Genomic DNA, 26,912 nt, shown 5'->3' with positions numbered 1-26,912 from the left:
AATTCAAACTATGAAATAGATGGCCAGATTTTTCATGAATTCAGAATTCTTCCATGTCTTAGATTTATTGATTCTTTAAGATTTATGCTTAAATTTTGTAAGCAAATACTAAGAACCACTCTTCTTTCTAGATTAGTTGATTAGAACTTTAAGTCAGGGCCAGCTCTGGTGACCTAGTGGTGAAGTTCAGCGCATTCTGTTTTGGTGGCCTGGGTTCAGTTCCCGGGCATGGACCTACACCACTCATCTCAGTGGCCATACTGTGACAGCCGACTCACATACAAAAAGAGGAAGATTGGCAACAGATGTTAGCTCAGGGCCAATCTTCCTCAGCAAAAAAAAAAAACAAAAAAAAAACTTTAAGTCAAAGTTAGCATATGAAACACTTAAACAAAAATCATATTCTAAAAAGAAAGTTTCCACAGATATCCTTGTGACAACTAAAATGTGTTCCTCTATCTGTATATCTCTCTTTGTTCTATTCCTTGCTACTTTCTCTGCTGCCCAATGAACTTTCTCCAAATTATGCTTCTCCCATTGACAATGAATTCTTTTTTTTTTGTAAGTAAGATTGGCCCTGGGCTACCAACTGTCACCAATCTTTCTCTCTCTCTTTTTTTTTTTGCTTGAGGAAGATTGTCACTGAGCTAACATCTGTGCCAATCTTCCTCTACTTTGTATGTGGGATGCTGCCACAGTAAGGCCTGATGAGTGGTATGTAGGTCGACACCTGGGATCTGAACCAGTGAACCCCAGGCCGGTGAAGTGGAGCATGTTAACTTAACCACTATGCCACCAGGCCAGCCCCAACAATGAGTTTTTCAACCTAGCATTCAAGATCCTCCATAATCAGGTGGAGTTTTATATTACTCAATTTTATCTTCTAATTATTATTTCATTATGATAACATGTAACTCACAGTTGTTCAATGCTTTTATTTATTTATTTTTTTTTGGTGAGGAAGATTTGCCCTCAGCTAACATCTGTGCCAATCTTCCTCTATTTTGTATGTAGGATGCCTCCACAGTATGGCTGATGAGTGGTGCAGGTCTATGCCTGGGATCCAAACCCGCAAATCTGGGCCACCAAAGCAGAGTGTGCAGAACTTTAACCACCTGTCCATGGGGCCAGCCCTGTATGGTGCTTTTAAAAGAGGGACTTTTATACAGATTATGCATTTTTATCATCTCCACTAACTTCCTAACACAGAACCTCTGCTCCAAGCAGCAACTTATTAGCAATTGAGATATGTAATCCCACCTCTGTAATTTTCTTATTCTGTTCCTCTTAATTGGAATCTTAGATTCTGACCTCTTCACTAACTCAAATACAAAATCTTTCTCGTCTCCAGACGTTGGGCAGCCCAGTGGCTCTGAGTACTTGCTCTAGAGTCAAGCAGACCAAGACAGGCACCCCAGCTCTGAGACTAACTGGTGTGTGACCCTGGGCAATCACTATACTTCACCTTTTTCACCTGTTAATGAGGAAAATGATGCCTATCTCGTAGGGTTGTTTCAAGAATGAAATAAATAATTATACATGTAAGTATTTAACTTGGAGACTAACAAATAGTAAATCAATAAATGTTAACTGCTTTCTTCTCCTTCTTATAATTATTATTGTTAAATGTCCAGCTGAACCTATCTCCTCCATGGACCTTCTTTTTAAGCACCTCTGCCCACAACAAATGCCCTTTCTTTGAACTCCCAGAGCCTATTCTTTCCCATACCTGACTGTTGGAGGAGGTCTTCAAGAGGACATGACCACCCGCTGACCTGAGAACTGGATCTAGGCAACTGGAGGCTCCTCACCACCCCAGCCCCCACCCTGCTTGCAATGTACACTATCCCCACCATTCCCACAGTGGGAACCATTTTCAAGGATTCAGCCTTGAGAGCAATGTGTTGTCGAGACCACATGACTGAATCCAGTTAAGGCGTCTATATAAACTTGTAAGATTTGGAGGGTGGGTGTGGAGATCTACTCATCTTGCAGCCACCGAAGACAAGCCTCACATGTGAGTTCCCTTGCTTATTAAACCTGCCACCTGCCAATCTGGGGTGGTCCGCCTCTTTCTTCAGTCTCTCTCTGCCCTCCATGGATGGGGCTGGTTTCATATTACAGCTGGGAAGCTCCCAAGAAGGTTGCAAACCAATAGCACCCATATAGTCTAGTTCTTTAATTGTTGGCATTTATGTATGTCCTGACATCCAGTCTCCTCAAGTAGCTCAAAGCATCCAGGGATCACATATTCTCAATTTTCTATATCCCTCAAATTACCTGGCCCAAGGTGGGACCCATTGTAGATGCTGACTAAGCACCTGTTATAACTTAAATTTAGCAACCCCCCACTCCTTGTTATGACTTACATTTAGAGACCTCATCCCACAGGCAAGAAGCAATCAGTGGTTGTCGGAAGCTATGAACCTTCCACTTTGGGACAACCTTGCAAAACCTCAGGGGCTTTCTTGACTTCCACTGATGAGGAATGGAGGCCCTGACTTAACATTCCTAAATAACACATACGTCTAGCTCCTTCAGAGCTGGTCGATCCCTCCTCACGTAGCCAGGCTCAGAGAGCCTTATAGCTAACACAGGATAGCACCTCTTGCCAACCCCCTTCATCCCCCAAATAATCTGACCTCATCTCCAGGCTGTGCAGCAGCCTCGTCAGCAAAGGAAGTTAAAGCCGACAGCTTGCCACGCCAAGACAGCCTGGACTGAACTCACTGTGCTGGGGAATGTCACAGTCTGCCACAGCTGAGAATTCCTCCCTCTGCAAGGATGAAGAAAGCAAATCTAGGAAACTATTGGTAGTTTCCCAGCCAGCCAATAAAATCAAAGACTGCACCAAATGCCCTGGTTCTTAGCACACGGAGGCAGCTTTGGTTCTTGCACCTGGAACATTCTCCCCCCCGCCCCCCCACTCCCCCGACTTTTCCTAGTTTAGTTCTTACCTACCTTCAGGTGTTCCTCAGACGAGCCGGGGTCTGGGTAGAACACACAGATTGCACCCCGTATTCTTCTCTCCTGCCCTCAACACAACTGTGATTAAGCAACTATCTGTCCTCGCTCTCCCTTCCCCTGTGGAAGACCCATGTGTGTAGGGACCAAGGCTGTACCGTTCACTGCTGTATCCCCCATGTGTAACAGAGGGCCTGGCTCCAAGAAAGCATGCACAAATATTTATGTTGAATGAACAAATAAATCCCTTAGTTGAAGGGCTTGGCTGACCTGGCTTTAGGTGCTGTACCAATGATCCCACTTTCACGACCGTCGCTGAAGCTTCATGCCCCAGCACCATTGGCTTTTTCACAACAAAATGCCCAATTCGACCATGCTCCCAGTAGTGGACATCTGAGCCGCAGATTCCAACGGAATGCATCTTCAGCAGCACCTCTGGTTTAAGAAGAGAAAGGAGAAAACAAGTGAGCGAGGGAACAACCCCTCTGTTACTCTGAGGCACCCTGGTGTTCTTCCTCTGGACAAAGGAGAGGTCTTGGTTTCAAAGGCCAGGTACAAAATTTAGTCCACAGAGGAAAACAAACTCAACAGCAACCCCAATTAAGGCTTGAAAAGCAAGAAGGCTTCCACAGAGCCAAATAACTGCATGCGAGGGTTAATTCTATGTGTCAGCTTGGTTAGGCTATGGTGCCTAGTTGTTTGGTCAAACACTAGATGTTGCTGTGAAGGTATGTTTTAAATGTGATTAACATGTGAGCACCCCCATGTTCACTGCAGCATCATTTACAATAGCCAAGATATGGAAACAACCTAAGTGCCCATTGATGGGTGAATGGATAAAGAAAATGTGGTGTATATATATGTGTATACACACACACACACACTCACACACACACACACACGATGGAACATTATTCAGCCATAAAAAAGGAAAGCTAGCTATTTTCAATAACATGGATGGACCTTGAGGGCATTATGCTAAAATGAGTCAGATGAAGGAAAAATACTGTATGATCTCACTTATATAGGGAATCTAAGAAAAAACAAAAATAAAACCGAGTTTATAAATACAGAGAACTGATAGACGGCAGACTTGGGGAGAAGAGGGTGAGTAAAATGGGTGAAGCAGGCCAAATGTACAAATTTCTAGTTATAAAATAAATGTCATGGGGATATAATGTACAGTATGGTGACTACAGTTAATAATATTGTATTGCATATTTGACAGTTGCTAAGAGAATAGATTTCTTTTTTTCTGGTGATGAAGAGTGGCCCTGAGCTAACATCTGTTGCCAATCTTCCTCATTTTTTTTCCCCCAAAGTCTCAGTAAATAGTTGTATATCCTAGTTGTAGGTCATTCTAGTCCTTCTATGTGGAATGCCACCACAGCATGGCTTGATGAGCGGTGTGTAGGCCCATGCCCAAGATCCAAACCGGTGAACGCCAGGCTGCTGAAGCGGAGCACGTGAACTTAACCACTTGGCCATGGGGCCACCCTCAGAGAATAGATCTTAAAAGTCCTCATCACAAGAAAAAAAAAATGTGTAACTGTATGGTATTGGATGTTAACTAGCCTTACTGTGGTGATCATTTTGCAATACACACAAATATCAAGTCATTAAGTTGTACACCTGAAACTAATATAATGTTGTATATCAATTATACCTGAATTTTAAAAAAATTTAAATAAGCAGACTTTGAATAAAGCAGAATACCCTCCATAATGTGGGTAAGCTTCATCCAATCAGAATAAGGTGATGGGGTTCAGGTCCCAAAAAATGCCACTTTGGCATATTGATTATTTGAATAAAGTTTCTTAAGAAACAGCCAGTGTAAGGACACTCTGACCCTCCTCTGTCCCCCTGAAAGTAGGAAATACATTTCCCACGTGAAAGGTACCCTCCCTGTTCTAGCAAGTACAGAGACATCCTTATCACCAGAGACAGGGAATTCAAGGCCTAGAAGACTATAAATAAACCTTGTTACTTCTTTACTAATTTACTACCCCAAGCCCAAACTTCTTTGTCAATTCTTCACAAATTTATTGTTTCTTTATCTAAAAGGTATCAAAGCTGCCTGCTTTGGTCACTTCTCTGAGTCTCATATTTCTATGAGCTCCCATACGTATAAAATTAAAATTGTTTTTATCCTGTTAATCTGTCTTGTGTCAATCTAATTATTAGGCCAGCCAAAGAACCGAGAAGGGAGGAAAGGAAAAGTTTTCCTCCCCTACAAAGGCCTTAAAAGGAAAGACTGAGGTTTCCTGAAGAAGGAATTCTCCTCAAGACTGCAACATCGACTTTCACCTGAATTTCCAGACTGCTGGTCAGCCCTATGAATTTCAGACTTACCAGTCCCCACGATCATGGGAGTCAATTCTTTAAAATAAATTTCCCCCTGGGGCCCGGCTCCGTGGCTGAGTGGTTAAGTTCCCGTGCTCTTCTTCAGTGGCCCAGGGTTTTACCAGCTTGGATCCTGGGTGCGGACCTAGCACTGTTCATGAAGCCACACTGAGGAGGCGTCCCACATAGCACAACCAGAATGACCCACAACTAGAACATGCAACTATGTACTGGGGGACTTTGGGGAGAAGAAGGAAAAATTAAAAAAAAATAATCTCCCCCTGCCCTCTCTATATATACATATATAATAAATCTATATATAAATAAATAATAAGTCTCTCTTCTCTCTCTTCTCCTCTCTCTCTTGCTTCTGTTTCTCCAGAGAACTCTGATATACAGAATAAACAAGATATTATCAGTAGGAAGAAATGTACCAACTACCTAAGGGGAAAAAATTGTTTTCTAGGAGATAACTATTTCCAGACAACTGGTACGCTATGCCTGATTCTTATCTATTCACACGAGGGAGGCTGGCCAAACCTAGGCTTGGCAGCACTTTGAGAGCTATCAGACTGTGTTCTTCACGCCTCTTGTTTTGTTAAAAAGAGCAGCTTTAATTTAAACCATCCAAAGGTTTCAACTGGCATTTCCCCTTCACAGGTTTGGATATAGTGAGACTTGGTGGTATTGTTGTTGTCAGTTCTCCAAGTTTAAAATAATAATGCTCCTGAGTCCCTTTGCCGAAATAAATCCTAAAGGATTACTGGCCTAGTCTGACTGAGAGGGCCATGATACGAATATCTCCCTGAGAAAAAGCTCTGCCTTAGAAAGACAAAGAGACCCACAGCTCTGCTCTGCATCCAGATGTCTTCCACACTGCCCTTGCCACAAACCTTGGGCAATCCACCAGGTGTGGCTCTGTGGGACTTTGTCTTTGGTGAACAGAGGAAGAAATGGCAGGGTGAATTCTGAGATCAAAGGTAGGGAAAAATCATTTGAGTTACGAAAACTATCTCTAGAGTTTCCTCTTTTGGATTACCAATTTATAACAAGAGAGTAAATCTGACTTGCTAGAACCCTCGCTGAAATTCAGCATCGTTTCCTCTTCCAATTCAAGGGCAGCAAGAGAGGACAAAGTGAGAACACCACGCTGCTTCAGAGAGAGAAGCTGTGCCAGGATGCTCTGAGGCTAAGGCAGCCCTTGCTTGGCCACCTCTCGAATCAACAGCAAGTTTTCAGGACTTTTCACCTCAACTTTTCAGCGACGTGTCTCTTTCACTTCTCTGAACACGGTATCTTGGTGAAAACACGTAAGTCCTAAATATACATTACTTGCTGAACACTCACAGAAACAGCTATTGTCTGTATTCTTATCACTATAAATCAATAAACCAGCTGACCTTTGAGTAGCAAAGCTCAGGAGGTTCCAGGAAAGCTTCCTTCAATCTAATGTTCACACAGAAGCTACAGTTCTGAGGTAGATGGGGCAAGGTGGGGAAGCACACGTCCAACTCATCAAGGACAGAAAGGGAGGGGCCAGCACCCTGGCCTAGTGGTTAAGTTTGGCGTGCTTCACTTCGGCAGACTGGGTTCAGTTCCTGGGCGTGGACCTACACCACTCGTTGGCGGCCATGCTATGGCGGCATCCCACATACAAAATAGAGGAAGATTGGCATGGATGTTAGCTCAGGGCAAATCTTCCTCAGCAAAAAAAGAAAAAAGAAAAAAGGAAAAACAAGGGACAGAAAGGGGCGCTGAGTGGCTGGGTGTGGGATGTGCTATGTATAGACACTCTCCTTCTTGTCCCCAGCCCCACTTCAGGGTCCTGCAGATTATGAAGTGGGACTCCAGGGACAGGAGAGATTGGAAAACTGTCAGCAGAGATCTGCCTAGCCAACAGGGCAGCATAACCTCCCAAGGCATAGATACCACTCCAGGAAACATGCACGTCAGCTCAGCCCGGTAGGCTCGCTCAGTGAGAGGCCAGAAGGAGTGGAGCAAAGGTGGTGGGAACTCTGCCCCAGCGTGCTCACTCACTTTCTGTGCATGGGAGATTAGGGCAGTGCGGCAGGGCTCCACGCAGGCCCTCCCATCCCCAGTGGACAGAAGGTCCTGGTCTTCCTGGCACGATGCTCTTTTCTAATTAAAAAATTAAGTTGTATAGACTCACTCCTTTTGAAAGTTTGGGTCAGGGTCAGGACGTGGTTTGGCCACCTGAAATAGCAGCTTACGGTGGAGAGAGTAACCTAACTCTGTCATTAGGTCAAAAGAAGAACCATTCTGCCTTTGCTCCATAAATTGAAGACATTTTATATGGAAAACTCTTTGGGACAAGTCAGCAGTGTGATATGGTAACTCCTCTCTTTCTATCACTACTTCCTTTATTTTATGTAGCAGCCAAGTTAAATCTACCCAGTCGTGCTGTGGACAATGGACTAGGTTCAAGCCTAATGAAGACATAGTTTTTAATGGAGGCAAAAGTAATAAACAGTAGGACAAGAGGTAAGGGAGCAATGCACACGTATCTCCAGGGTACACAACAGGAAACAACAAAACATATGTCAAGTTTCCCAAGGACCTACCATTGGGGCCTGGTTCAGGGATAAGATAGTTCTCCTAAAGGAAACAAAACAGAAAAAATCATTTAGCATGCATAATAACTTTACCTTATGCACATTTTCAGTTAAAAAAAATTAAAGTGGAATTTCATTCAAATACTTCTTAGAATTAACTCAGGCTCAGACCATACTCTGGTGGCTGCCTGAGGGGTACATGGAATAACGCTGACTCTAATAGCTGACCTCACCCCAGCCACCGTGCAACTTGCCCTGGACTGAGAAGTATGCCAAAGGCAACGCCAGGCAGAAAGGATGTTTGGGCTGCTTCTGGGTCTCAAGATCTGCCTTCCATACAGATCCCTCCCTTTAGGAAAAACACATTCTTAGATACAGATTTGTTTGGTCTGGCAAACTGGTACAGGGAGAGGATGAGGGTGATTCTGGCGGTTACATGTGGGGGCTTTTGTCTGGAGCAGGTTGGACCAAGTGTGCAGGCTGCCGCTCTTTTCCCTTTCCATCAGTGCACAGCCCAATATTTGGTCCTCTCTTCCAAAACCGCCCATGTGGAGGTTTAGAGGTCCCTTGGGAACACACAGGACCTGCATTTTGGCCACTCTCACAGGTTTAAAAAGCAATCTGAGCTATTCTGATGTTCACAGCTATTAGTACCATTACTATTTACCAAGCTTTTTCTCCCCATTGCCAACTGGCTAGGAAATTCTTGGTGACGAGGAAGGACAGTGAGTGGCCAAATCCAAAGTGTTCATTTTATTAATTCTTTGAAGGCAGCTAGGAAGAGGGGGAAGGGATGAGAGATGTTTACAGCACCGACTATGTGTCAGATGGCGTGTTGGGCTTTACACACCTCATGGCACGTGTTTCTCGCCACAGCCCACAGTTTGCAGATAAGAAACCTGAGGCCAGGAAGTTAAATAATTTGGTCAAGGTCATACTGCCACAGAGTGGATAAACCAGGGCTAAACCCAGGTGTGTCTTATTCCCAAGCCTGCCACACTTCATCCCACTGAACCCATAAAGGGGAATATGCCTTTTCTCCTTTTCAGGGGTGATGCAAGGAGCAGTCAATGAGGTGATGAGGATGTCCAGGGCAGGGCCCCACGCAGAGCGCTCGGGGAGGAGGCAATGCTCAAAGCCTGCCTCCTTCAGAAAGCTTCCTCAGATGCTTTTATAGGTAGCAATAAACGACACTGGGGCTATTTTGCTAACAAGAAAATAACCTTGATGCTGAAGACTGCACCTTCAATCTCTGGCACCAGGTACAGAGCCCTGCCGGAAACCTACGGTGGGGGGACACACTTGTATTTAATTCATCTCTCTCCACAATAGTGCTTCCATGGAAGGTCTGAGGTTCTCACTCATCTCAGATTACCAGCCCTGTCTGAAGCAGCTCCATGCTCATTTGAACTCCTTGTCTTCAGGGAAGCAAAGCCCAAAGTGATAACACAAATGCCGATTAGCTAACACTGCCACCTTCTCTGTGGCAGGTCCTATGCTGAGTGCTGTGCACGCATCACCTCCATTCATCCTCCCAACAGCCCTATGTGGTACCTTCCACTATTATTCCATTTTCCATAAGATGAGACTGAGGAACAGGGAGATTTAGCAACCTGTCCATGGTAACACTAAGGTAGTAAATCGTAGAGGTGCATCCAAAGCAGCCTGATGTGGGGAAAAGGGGCTCAGGGCAATTTTTCATCTCTTAATAATTTAAACTGGCTACAGAAGGAAGGAAGGAAGAAAAGAAGGAAGGAGGGAGCAAGGAAGAGAGGGAGGGAGGGAAGAGAGTGGGGAATCCCTCTAGAAATGGGCAACTCAAGATAGCTGGCTGCCACCAAAATCTTTCTCAAAGAAGTTGCTGGTTCCACACCTGACATTACATCACATCAGGGGCTGCCATGTAGTTATGTTTCTGTTATACTGGGTGCAATTTTAAACTGCAGGTTAAATTGAAAATAAAGACTAAAGCCATTATTTCAAACATGGAACAGGAACCCACCCTACTCTGTAAAGGCACTAGTAGGCAACTTCCCAGCACTGAGAGATAATTCCACAGCATGCTTTTCATATCCATGCCTCCAGCCAGGCCAGGCCAGAACACCCCATTTGGGAGTGGAGAGGTAGTAAGATTGCAGCCCAAAGCAACAGTTGGGCACACCAAATAGGCCCTGGGTCACTAGAGATTACTACAGTAAATATTTGCTGGAGTTAACAGAGTTGACCAACTTTGGCCTTACCCCACAGGCAAAGCTGCAGTGACTCTCCCAGACACTAGAGGGTGCTGTGCCAATAGCCTGGTTTTCCTCAGTGGCCGAACACATTTCACCAAGAACTTAAATACCCCTCCCAGCCAACCAGCTTTCCTTTTTCATTCTTTTTCTTGTGACTCTAATCACTCTTACATCTCACCTTGGCTCCGCTCTCCCCTCTCTGCAGAAGACATGCCACCTAAGCACAAGACCATGTTAAGATCAGCCCTTAAGTTTGTAAATATTATCCTAAGCTCAGGGGTGGGGCTCAGAATGTTTTAGAAAGTTATTACAGCATGGTTACTAAAAACCCTTGCTTTGCATTTGTGCTTACTTGGTATGATGTTGGCTACAATCCTGTTTACTTAATCTCCTTTTCTGTCTCAGATTTCGGTGGTGATATTCTTTCATTTATCCTATTTCTCATCTATCAAAGTTTCCTAGCTCCTCTGAGATTTCGAACTTTCACTTTTATCCCCACAGCCCCTTTCTTCATTCCCAAAGGTTGTGTAATCAGGTGTACTGAAGGTTTCTTGAACAGGACTTCTTATCTTTCTATGAGTGATAGTAACAAGGGATAAAGAGGAGTTGAATAATGGTTCTTTACTATACTTACGGCAGTTTTCCAGCATTTTTCTGACTTCAAGTCAGAAATACATCACATACGTATTTTCTCCCTTCTATCCCCTTCAGCCGCCACCCTTCTTCCCCCAAATAAATCATGAGAATACTTCAGGAAGAACGCTCTGTGGAAACACAGAATCATCTCACGTGCCTCTCGCACCCTAAATGTTCTCTTGCCTTTCCTAAATATATTTTCTCAAATTAGCTTCAATACGTATTTCCTAAAGAAATCCGAATGGCCCCCTTTCCTCTACTTCCACCTGCGCATCTGAATTCACGTCCTCAGTACATCTTGCCTGGGTTGCAGCAATGGCCTCAACATGAGGAGAAATCAGGGGAAGATGCTTTTTCCCTCCTCCAGCTAAGCTGGGTGGTGCAGTGGTGGCGAACTCAGACCTTGGAATTGCCTGTCCAAGTGCAAACCTAGGCTCCCTGCCATCAGCCGCACGACCTTGGGGTAGTTACGTAACCTCTTTGTGCCCTCAATTTCCTCCTCTGTATCACAAAGACAATCATAAAAGAGAGCGCCCAACTCAGAGTAAATAAGTTAGCTCTTATTACAAAAGAAATGAAATTAAACTTCTTTTTCTAGAATTAGCTCAGAGTATGGTCGAACCAGCTCTGGACAACCTTGTCCTTCTCCTTTTGAAAAGTTAAAGCTTTAAAAATTGTTTTAGAGAAAAGTTGCATTTCCCTTGTTTTCATGTCAACATTAAGAGAACTTGACTGCTCTTTTAAGGGCTGGAATTTGGAAGAAAGTGGAGTAGGATTCCAGAAGTGTTTTTAGGCCTGATTCTATCAGCTGTGGGAGTGTCAAGTTGCACCGCCTGCCTTAGGGTGAAGGACAGCAGGCAGAGCTCCAGGAAGCCCACCTCTGCCACCGGCTCTTGTCTGCCAGGTCTCCTGTCAACCTGTGGGCTGGCTGCCCTGCACCCTTGAGAGCAAAGGAGATCTTATTTTTGCTTGCCTCCCTCCTCAATCTTCCCCGTCCCTTGAGTGCTTGAATGGTGTTTTGAGGTGGGAGGAAAACCCAAAGGTTTCCTAATTGGCCATTTTGTCATAAGACACTTTGTTCTAGCTGCTCTATTCCTGGCAAACTCGGGGTCAAAGTAGAAGGGTCAGATACTCTCCCAAAGGCCACGGAGCCGGTCTCCAGCCCAGGCTCTCTGGGCTCCCACTGGCCTTCTTCTCCTGATACCGATCCTTCTAAAATGCAAATCCACTTAAAATGCCCAGTGGCCCTTTAAGATCCTAAACCCCCCATGTTGCGGCCACCGTGCCTCCCTACAAGGCTCCTGAAATTTCCAAACCCCTCTGTGCTCCCTTGTTCACCCCACGGGGTCCATTTCTCCACTGGCTGGTCCCTCACCTTCTTCAAGATCCCACATGAGGCGGGAAGTGAGGGGAAGGGAGGCATCTGAGATGAATTCCTAAAGCCTGTGGGAATGTGGGGAGTTTCAGGTTTGGATATGTTGGGATTTCGGAATCTGGGAACACCCAGGTGGGGCTGTCCAATAGGCAGTTGTACTCGTGGGACTGGCGCTTGGGCCCGGGTCAGGGATAGAGACTCACGAACATGAATCATGAACACAGAGTGAAACAATCATCTCCTGTAAGACGCCTTCCCTGTCCTGGCCAGGCTGGGAAGGCGACCCCTTCCGCTCCTGAGCTTCCCCAGCACCTAGAATTGAATCCATACAAGATGGGTAAAGGATTATTTACTTCTCAGCTGTCATAAATAGATAAACTTTAAAAAATAACTTCCTACAAATTCAAAATGTATGACCATAACCATACATGAACCTGTTAGATGGTTCTATATTTTAAGCAAAAATATGAAGTCTCTGAGTTTTGTTGCCTGCTCTAATCTGTTAGTAATATTGATTAAGTGCTCACTGTGTTCAGGTCTACGTAAGGCAACTTTTTTTTTTAAAATTATTGAGCTTGTGAAAGATGACATGAGTGGAGCCATATTAAAATAGAGCCAGAGCAGCCATTTCAAAGGAATTGCCTTACACGTCTTGTTTTATCTTCCAAACTGGACGAAACCACCAACATTACAAGAAGTCAGTAAGGACATGATTATCCTGTTTGTAATGATTGATGAAACTGGACTTTGCTAATGATTGAATCACTAACCAATGAAGTACAAGTCTAGCCTTCTGCCTGATGAGCGAATCTCAAGCCAACCTATGAAGTACAAACCCAGCCTACCTCATCCAGCACCAATGAACTCTTCAACACAACCTAGCTCATCTTTCCCCACCTTTTCCCATAAAAGCTTGAGACCCTCTCCTGTAACCAGAACACTATTTGGGTTTCTACCTGAATCTGTGCTCCCTGAATTGCAATTCCTTGATCCCAAATAAACACTTTGCCTCTTAAACTGGTTTCTGTTTTTGTAGGTTGACATGCTGAATATCACCTTGCAAAATCTGAACATATTTTCTCCAGTAATTAATGTTCTTAGTGTAAATCTGATTTTGGGAAAACTGCCAACTCTTAAGAGCCAAACTAAAAGACTCATCAAGTGGATGCCAATATTGTATATATGAGTACATATTTCTCTTCCTTAATTTCTCTCCCCTGCGATTTTAGAAGAGGCATTTCCCCCACACCCATAATTCTAGTTTTTCCCTTCAGAATAGGGCTCTCTTAGCAGTACTAGGACTTACTACCTAAAGTGCTAAAATCCTATTTATGATATTGTTGACTGCTCCTGCTGCTTTTAGGGGAAAATGTTAGCTTTGTGCCCCTTGGCTTTTTGTGGACAAAGGCACTGCCCACAGTAGTGGGCAGACACGGCAGTATTTGCTGGGTTTAATTTCCTGTTGTTTTTCTACTTTGAGTTTTGTTCTATTGTTGAAACATAATTACGATAAGGGGGAGGGAGGTATTTCTTTGGGCTATTTGCTACGGTCACCCAGGGAAGTCCCTAAAACATTTTCCACGTCTAATGCTTTGTTTTTAAGTCCGGCTTTCTTATAAGAACCAAGGCAGCACAATTCCAGGAGGCCGAACGAGAGAACCAGTCCAAACCAGAAAACTTCAAGGTGGCGAAGGGGTGCCATGCGCAAAAAGGAAGCGTGTGCAAAAGGTGCCGTGTGCAAGAAGGGAAGGTCTGCGCATGCCCCAAATGCCCCTGTCCCTAGCGACGACGCGGAGACCCCTCCCCCTTCACATCCCATAAGAACCCTGCTCACCTTCCCTTCAGGGAGGTGTTTTAGAGCAGGAGCTCTGCCTCCTCCGTTCACTGATGAAGAACCTTCCCGCTCTGCTATTCCGAATCGAGTCTCATTCTATGGGGGGCGGGCATGGCGGGGGGGAGCAGCTCTGGGCAAAAGGATGCACTTGCCGGTCACCCGTCCCTTGGGGCTCGGTAACACTACTACACGAATTTTCCTGTTTCTGAAGGAGTTTTAGATCCTATTTTCAGTCTCCAGTGCCTCGTACTGACAAGTCTAGCTCAGGCATTAAAGGGTTAAAGAGCCCAGTTTCCTCCCTCAGAGTAATCTCCCAGTTTAATTCAGGTGCTCCTTAAATCCTATCAGGGCCCTTTAATTGGATCATCTAGAAGCAGCTGGCTCTGTCAGCTGGTGGCAAAACTAACAAGGGAAAGAGCTGTGATGGCAGAACCACTTGGGCCGCTGATGTTCATGCCCCCCTCATTATGCATCTCCTCGTCCTCACCCAAAAATCTTAACAGGAATGTATATATGCAAGGAGGGGATATTTTGAATGTGTCGTATTACAGATAAAGAATTATCTTACTTTTAAAAAGATTATTACCGATTCAAAGCAATTCTTTTGACCTAAGGTAGAATACATTTCCTCAAAGAGCAAAAAATCAAGAAATACCTTCATGGGGCCCTTACAAATGTTTTAACTTGATGTTGACACATTATTTTCTCTGCCTTTTATAATTCGACGTCAACCCATCATTCTAAAATGACTATTTACCTTTTAACTTGTTCTTTCCTCATACAGCTAATCATCGAAGGGGAGCAGAATTTATTACCCTGAAATATATCTCTTTGGCATAAGGATTACTTTAGGCTGATTATTTTTAAGAAAGAGCAGACATAGGAAAAGCTCTGAAAGCTGAGTAGAAGTTACCCTTTTGTAAGAGACATTTACATTTATAAGGGAAATCTTTATTTGTAAGGGTCTCCCTCTCCCCAGGAAGAGAAGGATGACTAAATCTCTAGAAACTCTAATCCATGGAGAAGGCACTGACTTAAATTTGCATAACAACCTTACCCTTGTTTACTGTGCTTTTCCTGGTAACCTTCCATAGCTGATCCCCCATCCCTCCCAACATCTTCTTTTTTCTTTTTTTTCCTTTTCTTTTCACTGTGGAAGATTCCCCTGAGCTAACATCCATTGCCAATCTTCCTCTTTGTGTATGTGAGCCACTGCCACAGCACGGCCAATGACAGACGAGTGGTGTAGGTCTGCACCTGCAAACTGAACTTGGGCTGCTGAAGCAGGGTGCACTGCACTTAACCACTAGGCCACCAGGGCTGGCCCTTCTTTTGTCTTTAGCTGGAGATGGTATTTAAGGTTGGTGGCTTGGGCCATTTGGGGGAGTTGCCCTGTTTTCCTGAGTATGTCTCATGTATACAGGAGGTATACATATTATTAAACTTGTTTGATTTTCTCTATTAATCTGCCTTTTTTTTTTAACTAGGGGTCTCAGCCACGAACCTAGAAGGTAAAGGGAAAATTATTTTTCCTCCCCTATATCATAAAACAAAAATCTGACTACACCCCCTCCACAGTGTTCAGCTCCCTGGAACTGGGGGCTGTGCAGTTCTTGATCTTCTCCCCATCCAGATCCTCCTGCCTGAAATCTGGTAGAGCTGGCTGTCAGGAAAAAAAGGGAGATCAAGTGTACTCAGGATGCTTGATGGACTGTTACTGATATGTGATGCAACATGTATAGAAATTGACAAGAGCATTTAGAAATGTTTACAGCATTTTGACATTGTTGCAACATCCAAATGCAGCAACACCTATTGGTCTGTGGCCAGCTGGAAATAAAAATAAAATTGGTTCTTCATCTCCGATAGTTTGTGAAGCACGTATTACAGCACCCAACACATGCCTGGAAAGTCGTAGGCATTCAACATGTTAACTCCATTTTTTTTTTTTTTTTACCATTCAAGTGAAACCTAGAGCATGAAAAAAACCAAAGCCACCCCCCAAAAATAGCTTCTCTGGAGAAAAGCTAATTTGACTGTTTTATATCTCAACTTCATGAACTAGTAATTCAAAGACAGAATTCAATTCCCATGTGGAATTGAAAGATAGAGGCTCTCATGTTAAGGCACCAAAATGGAGCAGGCAGACATGCAGAGCAGAGGAACCAATTCCTCCTTCAGGATGAACTCTTGAACTCACTAGATGCCTGAAATGAATTTGCAAGTCTTCTCAATGAAGATAAGTTGATCGGGATAGAGACCTCATTCCTATCAAGGTCATTTTCTACATCCCTAAATTTTAATGGTTTGTTTCAGCCGACCCTCAGCCCACGACTATCTTGCATATGGAATTTGTTAAAAGACATTCCTTTCCCTTTTTTTCTTTGCTTTTGTTAGCCACGACTATAAAAGCTTTCCTCTCCCTTCACTGGCTGGAAAGTGCTACTTGAATCTGTGTTCCCAGGCTGCAGTCCTAACAAAGCCCAAATAAACTTTTTGTTTGTCTATCAGAATCCACCTCAATTGGTCGACATTTCTTGCCAAAGCCAGCAGGATCCACAGCGAGCACCCCGAAACCCTGGTGCCTCCGTGGACCCCCAGAAGGTACTTCCAAGAGACCACTGAGCTCTGACAACTCCACCGGCAAGCCCGGAGATCCGGTGGTGAATCCTCCTGGATCCAAAACTCCCAATTTTTTAAGGTTGAGGTTTAGATCAAACTGATCTTTATTCAGGCATTTCTGGTTATAGTCAGCTCTATCTTCCATTTTAGAAGGAAGATTCTGCCTCTGCTTCAGGCAGGAGGTTTGGTTCAAGGATTTCTTTTCTGCCCTCACTGTTTTGGAAGGGAAGAGTCCATCCTCCTCTTAGCCAGCTGGAGGATTCGGGTTTAAGGACTCTTCTTGGTGAATATTATTGTAGCTCTATTAGTTTTTCGTTTTATTCAAGTGGCCACAGTCTCTTACAATGAGAAATTCTGCTGTTCTTCATAACCAATGCAGAACCCTTAGCTTCTCCTATCACCCAATGAGGGTCCTCTGACTCTGAAGATAAGAGACATTGGTCCTTCTGACCCCTTTCTAGGGTCTAGGGTGTTTCTAGGTGACTAGAAACCTAGTGGAAGTATCAGCACTGTCTGTGACGTGCAGCCATCTCACAGGGCCTCACAAGCAAAGATCATACCCCCTTCCTAGGTCAGAAGGAACTCCATTAGCTCGTCTGGGAGGTACACATAAAGGACTGGTCACGCTAGGACCTTGAGCAACCTGACACCACCTGGTGTCCAGGATTTTCCAAGACATAAAAGAGAGACCAACAGCCCATTGGTGACACTTTAGGAAGCGGTCCTCACAAGCAGCGCAGACTTGACCCAAAACACATAACCTCCTGCCTCAGTGATCCAAGAACAGGCCACTCTAAATTATGGGGGACAATTGTTCTAGAACAACCATAAATGATCAACCTCCCTCAGGAACTCCAGCTGATTTTATATTTAAGAACTACAGTCTTTCCTCTCGTGAATTTTTGTCAAACTGGGAGCTCCAAAATATGGTCAGACAGAAATGCGGGTTGTACCCTATTTGCAGTCAGATATGGCTCGACAGAAATGTGAGTTGAACCCCATTTGTGGTAGGGTCCTATCAAACTGCCGCCACCTCAGGGGAATTACATTGGCCATTAGAAGGAACATTCCAATTAGATTAGGTCATTTAAGAACTGCAGTTAAAAGCAAAGCCTCCAAAATTCTAAAATACTGAACGTTTTGTTGCAAAAAGCTAATGAAAAACCAAGTTATAAGAGGTACGTAAAAGAAAAGACTATATAAAAGTCTGTTAAACTATGGCTTTACAGACACCCCTAAAATCTACCTTCAAAGAAGGGCCCAGTATGAGCCCTTCCCAGAGTTAACAAGACTCTGAGAGATTTTCTGAAAAACTGCTACATTATTCCCGTAAACGGTCAAGGGGAAACTAAAATTAAAAATTAATGGACGGCTGGCCCTGTGGCATAATGGTTAAATTAGGCGTACTCCACTTTGGTGGCCTGGGTTCATGGGTTCAGATCCCAGGCGCAGATCTACACCACTCGTCAGCCATGCTGTGGTGGCAACCCATGTATAAAGTGGAGGAAGACTGGCATAGATGTTAGGTCAGGGCTAATCTTCCTCATGCAAAAAAAGAGGAGGATTGGCAACAGATTTTAGCTCAGGGCTAATCTTCCTTAACAATAATAAAAAAAAAATTAATGGAGTTGTTTAATACTGTCATAGATATTTACTGTTTGTCCTGGCTGAAACCTGACAAGGTATTTGAAAGGATTTAGCAACTTATGATCAGAAATTTGGGCAAAGTGGAAGATGATATTCAGAGCCTGATAGGAACTTTTTTTATATAGGCCTTCTTCCCTAAGTTAAAATAAGACTATGTACCCAGAGGGAAAGAAGTAAATTAGGGATGATGTAGTGGGACAGGCAGATCAACCTATGATGTCATTTAAGTTACAACCCAATTTCTGAGGAATTGAGAGCAACTGTCCTTATCTTATAAACATTCACAAAACTGGAAATGAAGTTCTAGAGACGTTTCAGATTCCACCCATTCCTTTTCACCAATCCCACAAACCTCCCCTATTTATATCAAAAAACTTATAACCTTTCTGGGAACTGAAATCCAGACCATCACCAATTCCTAAGCAGATAATTTAGTTTATTTTATCTGCCAGAAATACAGTTTGGATCCAACTATTCTACTATAAATTAGTGAGTTCTGTACCTGATTCATAGCAAAAATTTAATGAAAGCTATTTAAGGTCTCTGCTTGCATCTGTCTATGTATCTATGTACATCTATATATGTGTATTACATATATGTGATATTTTTCTACCTACGGATGGTACAATTTCTAAAAGAGCTCTATTTAATTGACTTAAAGAAGTGCTTATATAAATTATTTCTAAATGTAATAGAAACTAACCCAAATGTTTTTCAAGTTATAGATATAAAATAACCTTTGGTAAATGAAAGCTTATTTAAGTTTGTTGGCTTGATTGAAATAAGCATATTTTCAGAGTTATCAGCATTGGATATGATGCAAACATGCAGCCTTCATTCTTCCTGGGTTTATTAGTGAAAAAAAGCTCATGTCATCTCTGTTACAAAATATGTCAACAAAAATAATAACTTAGACTTATAGCTGATTTTGTCTAATATCTCATGAAGTTTTTGTAGGCAATCTAAACATAATTATTGGGAACAGGTAAACTGAATAGATGCAAGTTAAATAAAAGTTTTTGGGTGAACTTTTTAACAATAATTATGTGTTATGGCATATGTACTTAAAAATAACTTTAAAACCTTTTGATAACTTGAAACGTTGTAGTTTTGCTAAATTAAGTTAAATGATAGAAATTTTTTGAGTATCTAGGTCATTTCCATATAAGATAAAATATTAGACATTAATTACTAAAGATAGATTAATCTACGTTTGGCTTTTTATTCAGAGAAACTAAAAAAAATTTGAGTCTATTAATAATCATGTTTTGTGCCACTCTGACAGATTTCCTATGAGAAAGCACATGCTCTAGACAGTATATGTAAGTCTGCCAATCTACAGGATGATAATGTAAAAGAATAAGGAAAACATCTCTGTATACAAGCAAAGTAAGATGTATGTTTTCAGTAAAGAAGGTGTAAGGAATGGAGATATTTTTGTTTGTTTTGTAAAGAAAGTAAATTCTCCTAAAGTAGTAGGAAGAAGGAAAGGCATGGGACAAATTCTGAATGTCAAAAAGAAAGTTATATAAGGTTTATAGAAGAAGAACCCTGAGGAAAGAGTTTTGTGCATGGTCAAGTTGGCTAAAATTGAAATGAATTTAATTAAGTAAATGAGTTTTAATATTAAAAAGTAAGCTGGTGTAAAATTAGAATTTGGTTTTCTCTCTCTTAAAAGGATAGTTTTCTTGGACTTTTAATCTGCTCGATAAAAAGATTATGAAAGATTTTTCTTCATCTTTGAGTAAAGTCTACCTAAAAGGCAAGGATTCTATGTTTTGTCAAAATAATTTCCTATATTCAAAAAGCTGAGGTCTCTATTAAGAGAGCTGAGGGTTTTTTAACTGTTTAACTCTATGTTTGCCTTAACATCTTCTGTTGTCACTTTGGTTAAATGGATAACTAAGCATTGTTTCACAGTGACCTATGATCCTCTTTGATCAAGTGTTTTAAAACCTTTTGATGTTTCTGCCAAACTTCCCCCAAATTCAAATCCTAAGTAAAGTCTTTCTTTTGACCAGAAAGTAACTTTGAGAATTTCCATTGGGTCCTTGGGACTTCTCAAAGAATTTGTTCTCTCTTCCTATAAAGAGGGTGATATTAAACTACTTAGGTTTACCTGGTATATTAAATTGCATGGAAAGCATTGTCAAATAAATGATGATAAACCTTTTAGATTATATTGTGTGGGTAAATGGTATTAATGTAAGTGTTCTAAAAATTTTATAAATTCCTAAAAATCTGATATGTCCTGGTATAATTCTAGTCATTATCTTAAGTGTGTTATAGAAATAACTAAATTTCCTTGTCAACTGCATTGTCATCAGATCTTTATGCCATTTTAAGTCTTCTGTCATTTATAGACACTTATTGTTTTACTCTAATGCTTTTGCAAATATGTTTCTTCAAAGAGATTCATGGAAAGGACACTTCAGAATACAGGTTTCTGATGAACTTTCAGATCATAAAAGTGAACTGGATTTAAAGAAATCTTTTCTTTTAAGCTGTCAACAATTTGGTAAGATTTATCTTTGTGAACAAAGATGAATCATCTACTTTTTCTTCCTACCTGATCCCTCCAGAATTCAGAAACTCTAAGTGAGTATTCTTATTTTCATTTAGATAAATAATCAGACCAAGTTTTTAATACAAACAAATTAGTTTTACTGTGATTATCTTTGGTAAAAAATGAGGGTAATTGTGGACAGAAAAATTGTGTTACATCTTTGTAGATGATGGATTCCAGTCCAACATCTTTAATTGCCTTTGAGGGTTTTTTTATATACCTAGCCTAAGGTATTGCCTTTGGTCTCGCCGATGACTTGCAGTGCCCTCTTTGGAAAACATGAACTGACCCCACGTGGGAAGGTCACTGGCAGATCAGCGTCTGTTGGTATATAACCTTCTGCTGATCCCTTGTTGTCTTACACTGGTATGACCAGCTATTGTAAGTCTCTAATGTCTTATAATCAAGCCTATCACAAGCAGGATAAAGAAGTTTTCCTGGATTCCAATCTACAGGATCCTGTTGGTCACAGTCTAGGCCCTGGTAACTCGGTATTCTGGAAGCATCATCATCATCAGAAGACAGCCCTCAAGCCCCAATGGAAAGCACCTTTCCAAGAGCTCCTAACCACTGACATTGCTGCAGAACTAGAAGGCATTTAACCTTGGAGACACGTCTCATAGCTAAAGAAGGTTCCACTTGATATCTGGTCCTGTACAAACACTGGAAACCTCCAAATCAAATTGACTAGGAAGAGAAGCTGCCAACATCTGAGGCAGATAGCTGTCCCAAGACCTCAGGCCATGCCTGTATAGCTACTTCTGTGACTATTTCAATATTACCATTGTCATATTGCTCAAATGTCATTTAAGATTTTTCTGATGCTGTGTTTGTTTTTCTAAATCCACATCTGAATGGGCCTCTGATAGCAATATCTTCTTACAATGGGTTCATTTCCTCACTATACACAAAAATAAATCTAACTGTTGGGTATGTGGGGCAAACCATTGGCCCTGGCTTCCACCTGGGTGGTTAGGACACTACACTCTAGGTTTCCCTTGGATGCAAGAAAGGGTTCACCCTAAATAAACAACTGCTGTTAATCTCCCTTTTCCTCAAAGTCAGATGGACTCATGCAGTTTTTATTTAGTTGGCTTCCTATAGGTATTAGCATATTTCTGCGGTCCAGATTACAACTCCTAATACTATTACTCCTTGGAATTTTTGTATGGATCATAATATTTAAACTAACCACTGTTTTCTTTATTCAATATTGCAAAACCAGCATTCAGGCTAAAGTGATGGTCTTACGATGACTAGAGACAATACACAGACTTCATTCCCCAACTCCACGTCTCTTCAAGATGCTCTCATCGATGTATAGACACATCCTCATGAATTTGACCTTCCTTCATCGTGTCTGCCTTGTTGCTCAAATGTGGCCTTGCCTAACAACAAATAAGAGACTGCCTGTATAACCTCATTCCTATTTCCCCCCACCGAGGGACTAGAGGGATCCAAGGCAGGTGCCACCTACCTGGCTATATGAGGGACTAACAAAAATTGATCATCAAGGCTACCATACTGGTAGATTTTGACCAAAAGGGGAAGATGTGTAATTGAAAAAAGATGGAGTCTCTTGTGTTAAGGCACTAAAATGGAGCCAGGCAGACATGAAGAGGAGAGGAATAAACTCCTCCTTCAGGATGAACTCCTGAACTCATTAGATGCCTGAAATGAATCTCCAAGTCTTCTCAATGAAGATAAGATTATTGGGACAGAGACCTCATTCCTATCAAGGGCATCTTCCTCCCTAAGTTTTAATGGCTTGTTTCAACCGATCCTCACCCCATGACTACCTTTCACCTCATGACTACCTTGCATCTGGAATTTGTTAAAAGATATTCCTTTCCCTTTTTTTTCTTTGCTTTTGTTAGCCACGACTATAAAACCTTCCGTCTCCCTTCTTGAATCTGTGTTCCTGGGCTGCAATACTAAAAAATCCTGAATATGCTTCTTTTTGTTTAAGTCTATCAGGGTCTACCTCACACTTGGTCAACACTCAATTAAAAGCAACATCTGGATTTCTCAAGACTGACCAAAGAGGCATAAAGTAATTACATTGGTAAATACCATTGAATACGAGATTATTGCCTGGGCCCATATTATAATAATTTGGTTAAGAACTGTCCACATAACACAAAAAAGAAAAAAATTTTAAAAGACTTGTCCATATGTTTGAAGGTGTTGGTCTTTATCTCTTCTTATGCTGAGATGGTTTCAGTGTCCAGTTCTCATGGGCCCTAGCCTTCTGCCTAACTCCATGCTTGGCACATACCACTAGCTGTGCTGGGCCTTTTACATGCACCACCCCATCTAAACCTCACACAACCCAAAGGTGAGTACTACTATCATCCCCATTATACAGAGAGGAAATTAAAGCGGAAAGTAATTCGGCAAGTTCTACAACTAGAAGCAGTAGAGCTGAGACTAAACTCCACTCCGGGCCCCAACCTGGCTCGTGACCTTATTACTGTTCCCATTTAAAGAGGACCTCAGTGAGCTGACACTGCTGACAGGCTGTTTGCCTCTTTATGCATCAGCTTGGTGACCTCTCCCCTTGCTCCCTTCAAATCCATACATTCTCTATTTAAAACACAGGGGGGAAAGTGAAAGTCCTTAAGTCTCAGGTCTTTTGGTTCTGTTTTCCTCATTATAAAAGAAAACCACCAGTCTTTGAATATAGATATGTGCATGTGTGTGTGTATACAGGCCTGAAGCCCTGGAGCTGCCAGGGCTCACTCCTCCCTTGCTGTGGCCTACTAGCCACCTACTAGGGAAGAGGTTTAATTTTTCCTTCCCTGTAGCTATAGCATCCAGAAAGGAAAGGGAATCCTGCCTTTTCCGTGGGCAGGAGGAAGGCTGGATGTTAGCTTTCCTTCCTGGCAAGTGGGAGACGAATTTCAAATGCTCTGGTAGCATTTTCCCATAGAACCAGAGCCGGGGACACTAGCTGGCTCCTGGTCTTAACTGAAGCAGGAAGGCAGCACTGAGAAGGGTTAAGCCCTTGCTTTCTGCTTCAGAACCTTCTGAATCCTGCTTCAGATTTTAGGAATGGGCCTTTCCCCAGACAACTCCCTTCATGTGAGTTCCTGAGGCAAGAACCACTTTTATCAGCAGCCCCTGTCCCTGGTAGGCCCAAATGGCCACATCCTGCTGTACCCGGGAAATCTTGGATTTCGTTTTGATTCTCCCACAGGGAGGAGAGCCTGTGTTCCCCTTCAAAGCTGGCCCAGGACTGTTCTTCCCTGTTGCTCTCTCTCGTTTACAACTAGTACCACCGACCCCAACTCCAAACCACTTAGCCTATTCACCTTAAGGAAGGGGGAGGAGGGGCAGACATACCTTACTGGGGGGGGGGGGGGGAGGTGTCCCTATGGAGGTGCTGGGAGATGAATGTGCTCAGGAGGCAGTGGCGAGGGCCCAGAAGGGTCTATGTTGGGTTGCAGGTATCTCTGAAGCAGCACAGGCATCCCCAGTCACTCTCCTGGGCCGCCAGCTTTCTGCTCCTTCCCCTTCAGTGCTGGCGCTGTCTCCAGGAAATGTCCTCCACTTCTTGCCTTTTTACTCTACATGTCCCGCTCACACTAGGTAAGCTCTCCATCCACCATTTCCTACCGGGATGCTACTTTGGGCAGGACAATACAGTCATGTGTCACTTAACAACAGGGATACATTCTGAGAAATGCATCATCATGCACTTTTGTCATTATGCGAACATCAGAGCACGCACTTACACAAACCTAGATGGTATAGCCTACTACACACCTAGGCTATACGGTGCTAATCTTATAGAACAACTGTCGTATATATGATCCGTCACTGAAATGTTGTTACATGGTGCATGACTGTCTTTTGTTGTGCAAGACAGTACTGTAAACGGAGTGAAGTCCACCCCTCAGTCATTGTGACAACCAACCCTCCCTTACACATTCCAAACCCCCTGGGGAGGAGGTGCAGTACTGCTCAGTAGAGAAGCAAATGACTCCTGAATCTACATCTCCAGCCCAGAAACCATCCCTGCACTCTAGAGCCCAGAACCAAGGTAATTTCTCAGACAACTTGACATCCTGTCCCAGAGACATCTTAAATTCAAACCTGACCTCATCATTTTAATATACTCTCCTTTGTCTAGTAAGTGACCCCACCACCTCCCACTCTCAAACAGACCTGAAGTCTTCCTGAATCTGCCTGGAACACTTTTACCCAGTTAGTGAACCAATCCTACAACCACAGGCTACATTCTCTAGCCTATCACATTTTCTAGAGCCTTTAGGATATGCCTACCCCAACCCAACCCCTAAGCCAGTCTAAGCTGACAAGAGCAATTTTAAGGTGAGCTCCCTGCCCCCTCCAATCTTCAAGGCTTTGTTCTACGGAGCCAGGACAAACACTAGTCTGGCTGAGAGGTGGGAGAGCTAGGGTTTAGGAATTAAGGCAAAGTAGGACCTGGGGTTGTAACTCTAGTTCTGCTACTTCTTAGGGACATGCCCTTAAAGCAGGCCCTGAGCAGATGGAGAAGCAGGCCGTGTCCACCTCTCCAGCTTCACCACTCATGTTTTCAGGACATCACACTCTTTGCAGGGCCACTGAACAGGACCTGTTATCTCACATTTCACTTATCTTTGCACTTGCTCTTCCATTTGCCTGAATGACTTCTACTTACTCTCTGAGAACCAGCTCAAGTGGCATCCATCTCCTCTAGGGCCTCTTCCCTGTGGGGTCTTTACTCCCCGCACCTCCATTAAACCGCTCACACTCTGTGGTAATTGTTTACTGCATCTGTCTGCCAGCCTAGAGTACTTGGCAGGCACCCTCTCATCTGGAAAACGTTTGTGGAATGAAGGACCGAGTTTGAAATCACTCTGTAAGCTGTGTAGAGCTGGACCACTTTCCCTTCCTCATAATACCATCTACTGTTTGTAGCAAAAAACACTAACAGTGTCACTTTAATTCAGGACCTTGGGTAAAGGCTCAAAGGTGAGTGGTGAGAGCACTGGAATAGGAGTCGGAACCTCTGAGATCTTGTCTGGGCTCTGTTAACTAATCCAGCCTGACACCTTGGGGATGGCACTTCCCTCAACTGAGGAAATGCAGATTCAGCTCAGGGCAGGGGTTCTTAATTTGAGGTCCACACACCTCCAGAGGATCTATGGAGGGGCTTAAAGGAAGTCCACAAACTCTCTGAAATAGCTGCCAAACTCAGTCTATTCATATTCTTTGGGGAGAGAGACCACAGAGTCTCAAATAGTCAAGAACTGCAGATCTGGATAATCTTCTGAGTCTCTCCGATCTAGATCCTGGCATATGTTCTCTTTGAGGGGAACGGAGGTGCTGGGGAGCAGCAGAGATGACTGGCATCCTTCCCACATACCCACTGCCATCCCAGGCCCATCTGAGATGGACTTTGTCAAAGGAGCCCTGGCCTGACCACAGGGCTGACTCTGCAGCTCTCTGACCTTTGGCCCCACCAGCCAAGGAGCAGAGGTAGGGTCTGGGGTAGGAGGGGACCTATACATAATGTTCTTAAAGGGACAGGGGAGCAGGATCAAAAAGGAAACCAGATGTGGACTACAGGAGATAGGGAGGAAAGGAGCTTTAGAGACATGGAGACTATCAAGATCCAGATGTCTGGTACAGGCACAGGGCACACACGGAGTCCTGGAGTCGGAGGCCCTGTGCTGGAAGGAAAGGAGAACGATGCTGGCACTTTCTGAGTACCTATTAAGTGCTGGGTACTCTTGTGATCATAATAATCCTGCAAGGGAGGTTTTCAATAGCCCCAAGCAAAAGAGACTGAATACAAGTTCCACAGCTTTTAAACGTCCCTCTGGTCCCCCTTTCTGCCCTGTACTGTCTGCCCAGAGAAGAAGTTTGGGGCATGCCCTAAAATCAGGAAGCCTCCCTAGAATCTCTTCTGAAAAGTGCAATGACAAGAGGCTGAACCATGAATGTGCAGCTGGCAAAGGAGGGGGAAGACTTCAATCATTTTGCAACCTTCCTGGACTCCAGCCACGTGCCAGCCACAGGCTAAGTTCCGGGAGGCACGCGACAAGAAGCTTCCTCTTTGCACCTGAGCACCAACAGCCGACCGCCCCCTCCCCCAGCACGGTAACCA

At 43.3% G+C, this 26,912-nt stretch overlaps 1 protein-coding gene across 1 annotated transcript in view; it reads right to left on the bottom strand.

The window, feature by feature from the left end:
• SORD (sorbitol dehydrogenase) overlaps nt 1-26,912 on the bottom strand; it is a 43,318-nt gene that overhangs the window by 15,962 nt on the left and 444 nt on the right. The window contains exons 2-3 of the mRNA XM_046654637.1: nt 7,890-7,923; nt 3,235-3,399 (exon numbers count right to left, since the gene is read on the bottom strand). Coding sequence (XP_046510593.1) covers nt 3,235-3,399; nt 7,890-7,923 — 199 coding nt within the window. The remainder of the gene's footprint in view (nt 1-3,234; nt 3,400-7,889; nt 7,924-26,912) is intronic.

The sequence above is a fragment of the Equus quagga genome, chromosome 2 (genome assembly GCF_021613505.1).
Source record: "Equus quagga isolate Etosha38 chromosome 2, UCLA_HA_Equagga_1.0, whole genome shotgun sequence".
NCBI lineage: Eukaryota > Metazoa > Chordata > Mammalia > Perissodactyla > Equidae > Equus > Equus quagga.
Note: the sequence above shows the minus strand (reverse complement) of the source record. Positions and strands in the feature narration are given on the sequence as shown.